Source organism: Passer montanus, unplaced genomic scaffold (assembly GCF_014805655.1).
Source record: "Passer montanus isolate IOZ18808 unplaced genomic scaffold, ASM1480565v1 scaffold23, whole genome shotgun sequence".
Taxonomy (NCBI): domain Eukaryota; kingdom Metazoa; phylum Chordata; class Aves; order Passeriformes; family Passeridae; genus Passer; species Passer montanus.
The window spans coordinates 872557-880316 of record NW_024366926.1 but is presented as its reverse complement, the minus strand read 5'-3'; the positions used below and the strand labels follow the sequence as shown (position 1 = coordinate 880316).

At 47.0% G+C, this 7760-nt stretch overlaps 1 protein-coding gene across 2 annotated transcripts in view; it reads left to right on the top strand.

The window, feature by feature from the left end:
* The first annotated feature begins 365 nt into the window (after positions 1 to 365).
* Positions 366 to 7760, top strand: part of AFF1 (AF4/FMR2 family member 1) — a 67200-nt gene continuing 59805 nt past the window's right edge. The window contains exons 1-2 of one of the 2 annotated variants that reach the window (XM_039710366.1): positions 366 to 560; positions 1472 to 1647. In XM_039710366.1, coding sequence (XP_039566300.1) covers positions 1592 to 1647 — 56 coding nt within the window. In that variant the 5' untranslated portion in view covers positions 366 to 560; positions 1472 to 1591. The remainder of the gene's footprint in view (positions 561 to 1471; positions 1648 to 7760) is intronic. The other variant, XM_039710367.1, reaches the window with a different exon arrangement.

Genomic DNA, 7760 nt, shown 5'->3' with positions numbered 1-7760 from the left:
GCGCACCACAAACCTTTCCCCAAAGCTTTCCCGGCCTGCAATCCCAGCCCTGGCTTCAGCATCCGCGCGGGATGCGCGCCCGCGGCCGGTGTGCGCTCCTTTCGGAGAGCTGCAAACTCCCGACACGTTGAGAAATTCGTGCCGCTTTATTCTGTCCTTCTAAACCCAACCCCACCCCATACAAATAATGATGATAATAATAATAAGACCCCAAAGAAAACAGCAGATAGCTGAAGCAGACGCCGCAGGAGGGCACGGCCCGAGCGGGACGGGCCGGGGCTGCTCCTGCAGCCGGCCCCGGCCCTTCGGCCCCGCTGGCCGCGGGCAGCGCCTCACGGGGGTCCGGGCCGGGCCCCGCCTCAAAATGAGCGAGCCCCAGCCCTGCGCCGGCCGCCCGGGCGGGGGGAGCCGCGGCGCGGCGGCACCGGGCTCCGGCGGGGAGGCGGCCGGCACATGGGCCCGCGGGCTTTGGCAGCGGGGTAGAGCCGGGACAGCTGCGGACGGAGCTCATGGATAGAGGACGTTTGGCAGGATAACCCCGCGATGGCTGCCCAGTCGAGGTAGGGCACTAAATAACTTCGGTCGCGCCCGGTGCATCTCGCTCAGAGCTGGGTTTGTGATGCCCCGGCTCCTGCCCGGGCTCGGCTGGATGTGGGGCTTTGCCCCGAGCCCCCGGCAGGTTTTGACTTTTCGTTTTCTTCACCACCGTGCCCGCTCCCTCTTCCCAGCGTAAACTTTCTTCCAGCAGAAAAAACAAAGTCTTAATTACTCCTCGTCAAATCTCTCCCAGTCCAACAAGTTAAAAACGCCTTGAAACTGATTTCCTTTTTCTCCCCCGTGGGCTCGTCTGTTTAGAAGCTCTTTGAGACTGATTCCCTTGTCCCCTGCAGCCTTGTGTTGGTCTCCGTGGGGCCGTGCCAGCCCCAGTGAGGGCTCTGTCCCGGCTGGCAGCCCCGCTTCCAGCGGGACAGAGCGGCTCCGCTCGGCCGGGCTGCAGGTTGTGTCTGCCGGGTGGCTGCGGGGAGAGAACATGGTTACAGCAGGGAAGGGGACGGAAATGAGTTACTTAGTTGCCGTCGGTGAGCAATATTCCAGCGAAAGCGCCGATCTTGGGTAAATACTTCTCGGCTGTGGTTTTAGAGGAGCAGCGTTTTGCCTGCTCTCGGGGGAGGTGGGAGCGTCCTGCCTGAAGTTAATTTCGCACTCAGCATGGGGGAGGCAGCTTTTCTTAAGCAGTAGTACTTGATGGAGCAGCGCTATTTAAGGTACCTGTTAAGTGCCTTTTAGCGTTTACGATGCCTTAATGGGCATTTCAGAAATGCCAAAGAGAGAAATTCCTTTTTGCTCTTTAGTCCCACACCAAACAGCCACCCTGCTCCCCTTTCCTGCAGTCAGGGAAAAAAAATGGTGGTGTATCCTACACATAAGTTTGGCACTCACGGTGCATTTTCACAGTGGTGCTTTTCTGCAGGTTTGAAGCCAAGAGCTGGCTTTAAATTACAAACTGGAGAAGCACAGAGCCCTGCGGTTTGGGGAAGAAGCAGGGGAAGATTGATTGCTTGGTTAACAGCTGAGCTCTTCTCCAGCTTCCATGGCCTACTCTCCCAATACTGGGAGTATTTTGCATAAAGAGTACTTAACAAAAAGGTAAAGATTGAGTTTCTAACATAATTTTTTTCCCTTTGTATCATCCCTTTGCATGATTTACTGGCCTGCATTATCAGCGCTGCTGTAATAGGACCGCATGCTGGATGCAGCATAAATCCTAGGGATGCTGGCTGGCCCTGGAGCTTGGCTTGTCTCCAAGGCCAGGGACATGCCTGGTGTCTCAGAGGTCGCACAGCCATTCTGCTGGGTGGCAGGAGGCCACGAGGGAGCCGTGTCCCAGCAGTAGCCCCCAGCTTCAGCCAGCTGGCCAAGAAAGGGCAGAGTGGTGCTGGGGCCAGTGAGCCACATCCCTGACCCGTAAGGTGAACGGCACACAAAATCAGGTGTTACAGGCTGAGAGGCTCAGGCTGAAGGCAGGAAAACGGTCCAAGGGCTGAATTCTGCAGGGCAGGTGAAAGGACTGTGCCCCACACCTGCCATTTGAGACAGACATGGGGACAAGACATGCACCTGCCATTCTGCACCCTCCTTCCTTCTCCGTCCTGTGTGTTGGCTTTTGCTTTTGTCAGGATGCTGTGAGGTGCTCAAGCTGTAAAACTGTGTCAGAGCATTTCAGCACAGCAAGTACAGAGGTTACTCTGTACGCCTGAAGATCAGTGTTAAGATCTCTGATTGTTGCTTAAGACATTTAAAGAGAGTAGGAGTGCCTGTGAGCAGCAGAAATGAGTCTGTAGGAGAGGTTGCATTTGCCAGAAGGCCTGTGATGTTTCCCTTTCAGTGGCATAGATCTGCAGGGGTATCCATCCCATTTTAAAAAATTGTGCTTTGTGGGTGTGTAGAAGCTTTTATTCAGTAGTAAAAGATAAGTTAATATTCACAATAAATAATTAGAACTCTGCTGCATGGGACTGAGAAGCCACATGTCTCCAGAATTCGTTTCACCAAAACATGTCAGAGGGTTTACTCTGCAAGGTAGCTGACAAAAGAAATGGGTGAGCTTTCTGTGTTTATTTGTGCTTTGCAAAAAAATACAGGCAATTTTTGCAAGCTCAGTAAATTACTGATGAGGTGGTGTGATACTGAGCTCACTAGTGGTTTGTGTATCACTGTGTACAAGGCCTTCAGGCGCTCCTCCATCTGCTCACGTTTTCTATTTCTCACATGCTGTTTGCTTTAGCTAGTGAAAGTGATGTGACATAGGGGAGGATGCTTGTTTGGAAACAAGAAATCCAGCATCCTTTCTTCAGCTTCAGCGCTGTGATCCTCAGCAGCTCACCTGGCATCTGGGCTTCACAGTTTTGAAGGGTGGAAAGATAGGGAAAACAAGGGGATGAAACCTACCTGTTGCTGCTCCTTAGCATTTTAAAAACTGTAGTGGTGATAACTGAGGAACTGATGTGCTAATTGAGGCCACAGCATTCTTTAAAGTCCTGATCTTAAGAAATGCTTGCCGGGCAAGTTGGGCATGGTTTGGTTTCAGCTGTTTGAGAATGATCAGCTTCTCCCACTAGCTGCTGCAAGCACCTTACATCTGGAGCTATTAGGTGGAGAAACCATCCTCCAGTTAACGGGGTTTTTTTGTGTATAATGTGGCGTTGTGGAGGTTTTTTAAGTTGCTCGCTGAGCCGTGGGTTTGCAGCTGTAGCTTTCTATGTGCTTGCTTCTGGAGTGCACAGATGATCTGATGCCTGTGGTGTCCCCAGGCAACAGGGTTTGTGTCAGGCTTTTATGGTATGTTCAGCAACTTGTGAGCAGGAGCAGAACTGATCTGAATAAGGACAAATTTAGTGTCTTGTCAGCTGTAGTGTGATGTTCATCATGTGCCATTCAGATGCTCTGGGAATATGGCAGGACCCTTGGGAGGAGTGTGGGACAGACTGACGGAGCCCATCTAATTTCTGCTTCTTTCTTCATTAAAATACCTGCTCTGCTGCAGCAATTGCAAGCTGAGGACCTGTAGATGAATATCTGCCTCTTTTTTTTTATGTTGCAGGCTGCTTTTCTCAGGCTGCTTGTGGTAATTTTAAATTGTCTGTAGAAGCTGTCAGTTACACTTGTTTACAGTAAGAGGATAAACAAAATACTTTGTTGTTTTGGATGCTAAGAGTTTTGGGTTGTCTTATATATAACTTGCTTTTCAGTGTGGTCATGGTTAGCATCATTTCGGGTGTGCAGAACGAATGTGTTTTCCAGATCTTCGTACATAAGTGAATACAGTACACAGTCAGAGCAACATGAAACCTGAGTGTTGTGCTGTCATCCCTGCTGGGCTCATACTGCTCTTTCTCCTGAGCCAGCCCTGCAGGGAAGGGTAATGATGGACAGCAGCCTCGGAAACCCTCTGTTTCTGCCCCCTAAAGCCAAGTTGTACCAGCTAAACCCAGAAGCGTCTTGAGAGGAGACTGTACTGCCCGTTCTGGTAGGAAAAAAAAGGTGATCCTTTGCAGAAATAAAATGTGGCTTTATCTGTATTTAAAACAGTAAATTCTGAAGGGAGTAGTGCTGAGGCTTTTCCCTGAGGAGAAGCTACATTGAGTGATGCAGCTTTAGCTCATTCCTTGTCATTTCACAGCATTCCAGGCCAGATGTAAAGACACTTTTCTTAACTTGTTTGTTTCGTGGGTCCTGTTGATACAGGCAAATGTTGGTGGTGCTGGGTTCCAGTCAAGGATGGAAGTCAAGAAGGGCTGAAACAATATCTTGTTGGAGTTTACTCATCTATTGAAAGCTAAAACATCCCATGAAACCCTGTTGGTTTTGCTTGCTACTAGCCCTGCCTAGAAATACAGACCTGTTTTCTCCAGAACCAGATGTCTGAATGATCTATGGCATGTTCTGTGGGCTGCTGGGGGTTTTCAGTTTGCAGTTCCTTATGCCTGGGCTTTCTGAGCATGGAGTTGCTCTGAGGCAGACCTGCAGCTGCAGTGCTCCCACACAGAAGACAAAGATGCTCGCAGGGAAGTGGATTTTTCAGGTTGGTTTGGTATTTTAGCAGTGGGTATTCCAATTTGCGATGGGCCATTGAAAACTTTGAAGTATATTTGTCATGGCATACTTGAGCATACAAGGGAATGTTTCCTTAGGTCATGTAATTTTCCCGTGTCTGAATCTGTGTTACAAAGAGAGGCCTCTTCTCACAGCTATTTATGAGAAAATCATTTGCTAGTACAACTGCAAGATGCAGCATGAAGAGCACGAAACAAGCTTTTAATGAGGTGCATAAATTCTCCTCAGCACTTTTCTTCTAAGAGGAACCATAGTGAATGATACATGAAGCTTTTAAATGCCTTTAAAATAGAATAGAAAAGGTGTCTCCTTAAAGTTAAGTGGGAATGCTACAATGACATTGTTTTCCATGAGATAGAGGGCAGTGAAGTGAGGAAGAGCTCTCCACAGAGTGCAGGGTGTCATCCTGGGGACTGGCTTTGGTGCTGGATGGTTGGGAGTGCAGAGTTTGCTTACCTGGCATGACAAAAGACTTACTGCAGAGATGCATGAGCCTCAAAAAAATAGAGAAAGTACTTTTTCTGTTTTGTTGAACACAGTCTGGAGCTTTTTTTCCCCCTGTGGTATGTTATAGTGGAAAATGTACTGGCTATTTTATGTTTTGCCATTTTTGGCTGCTGCAGCTCATCTGTGTCTGTGATAAAAAAGAGTGTGGGACTGGCTGGGGCAATTATCACTCCCAAGTGAGGTGTTCCCATAGTAGATTAAGATAGAGCTGCCTCTCCACCAGAATGCTTTTGTGGAGAGCAGACAAGAGCTGCTGTGTGTGCTAGGAGAAGATTTTCCACAGTTGCCTATGCATAGACAATTCAGGGAAGTGAAGTTGAATTCTCTATCAGTACAGAATCAAGCAGCTGTGGAAAGTGGTGAAAGGTAGAATTCTTGTAGCCCATCTTCCCTCTAGCTGTGTTGGCTGCTGTGTGCAGAGCCAGCCCCCAGCTCAGCTCTTTTGCTGCTGAGGTGCAGAAGTTGTTGATCACCTTATTGAACTGCATGGCTTTTTAAAAAGTGCATTTCTTTTGCTGCCCTATCCTTGTGTAGGAAGGGGGAGGTGACAAACAGGGAGAAAGAGCAGATGTGTGGGCACAAAACTGCATTTGAGAAGTTGCTCTGTTCCTGTTAATGCTTCAGAATTGTCAAGCTGAGGTATCTAGGCACACTTGATTAGGCAGCCTTCATCACAAATGCTTCAGGAAGATTTGTCTTCTGGATTATTCCTGTTTGTCTTCTGGATTAGTTTAGGCTTAGATATTGTTTGTAGAATTGTCATTTTCAGTTGTTCGGAGTGTTTATTGCTCTAGCAAACTAAAGTTTTCCTTTACTGTTGTTTTTGCAATGTTACATCAGGTTAAGAGAAATAATGTCCCTGCTGTAATTTTTAGAGAAAGTTCAACAAGCAAATTGTTAATGGTTAACCTCAGAGACAACAGCAAAACTCATTTTCAGAACTGCAAGAACTGTGGGTTTAATTTTTGTCCTTGCAAATAAAAAAAGAAGCAACAAAAACCAACCCCAAAAACATCAAAGAATAACAAACAACAAAAACATCTCTATCACCAATTCAACCAAAACATGGGTAAGAAGTATTTTAAAAAGAAACAAAAGAGGAAATTCTTGAGCATATGGTAGTATTTTTATTCTATATATCTTTGCTTCCTAGGATAGTGTATAAGCTGTAATCAACAAGTGAGGTATTCAGCAGTGTGTGATCAGCTCCTTCATGGCACGGGGTTTAGCAGGTGGTGTGTGCATGTGAGGTGTGTGAGAAGCTCCAGTGCACGTGCCTCCTCCCTGAGCTGGGCTCTGGGCACTGCATTTTGAAATGCAGGTGTCTGCTTGCATCTGAAATGGAAAGGAATTATTAAAATGTGGAGCAGTTAATGGATATTTATGTCTCTGGAGAATTGGAGACGTGATAAGAAATTGCTTTTGGGTTTTTTGTTCTTCTGCAGTTTGTAAGGTTTTGCTTAAAAAGATATTACTGGCATAATTAATCTTTTCAAGCACAGCTCAGAAACTCTCCCTCGTAACTGGTATGCAGCTATTTCTCAATACTCCTCTCCCCCCGTAGGCTATTTTGGAAAAATCATCCTAATCTGAAGGCAGGGAATATTCTGGCAGTTTAGAAGTGCTTTGGTGACATGCTTCTCTTTTTCCTGTCCCCACAGCCCTCGGCAGAACGAGCTGTTCTAGGAAAAGTTGTTTTCCTGATGTCAGTAAACCCGTGGCTCTGCTGAGAACAGGCTGTCAGTCTAGAGACCTATTTCTTCTTAGCTTTACTAAAATAACACATGCTAACAGAAAAAGAGCCTGGCCTGTCCCTCTGTGCTGCAGAGCAGGGAGCTTTGCTTGGATTTGTAGAAGACTCCCTTAGAATTGCCACTACCTGGGAGCTGCCATGTGTGTCTGTCTGTCTGTCTGTCACTGCAGGCCTTCTTTAGTGTGAAAGTGCTGGCACAGCTGAAAAGCAGCAAGTGCACTGCAGAGGTGAGATAACCATGTTGGCCCGAGTGTGAGCTCTGTGATACTGGTGAAGAAGGCTGCTTTTTCTGGCATATGGCTTCTGGGAGGATGGCTATGGGATGGTGGGTGTAAGCTGTGTTAGCCAAAGAGCCCTTTTCGACCAGTGTCTCCCTTCTTTGCTGAGATCCTGCAGCTCCCTTGCAGCAGAGTGGTCAGCTTTATCCAGCAGTTAACTTTTAATTGGTCATTGGCTTGATTTTGGGATTCTGATTTAATGCATGGTATTCTGGAACTTTCATTCTGGAAGCAAGATGAACAAGTGCCTTAATATTTAAAGGGAATATGATCACTTTGCTGAGGTTTTGGAACACTGTAGGTGATCTTTATCTGTTTGCAAACCCCTATCCATTTTACATGGACTGGCTTCAGCAAGCTAATAATAGGCTCTCTTTGCTTAGCTGGATTTGTGGTCCTTCATAGAGGGAATGCCTGGTTCTGTGTAATGCACTACAGGGGTAAAAAAACTACTAGTCCTAGACCACAGAAAAATTCTCTGTAACCACCCATATTGGGGAGAGGGTAAAATCATGTGCTGCTCTTTGAGAAGGTCTAATCTGCTTTTAGAAGCACTGTAATAATGAGATCTGTTATTCAGAGACCTGGGGTACTTCTGCCAGTGCAGA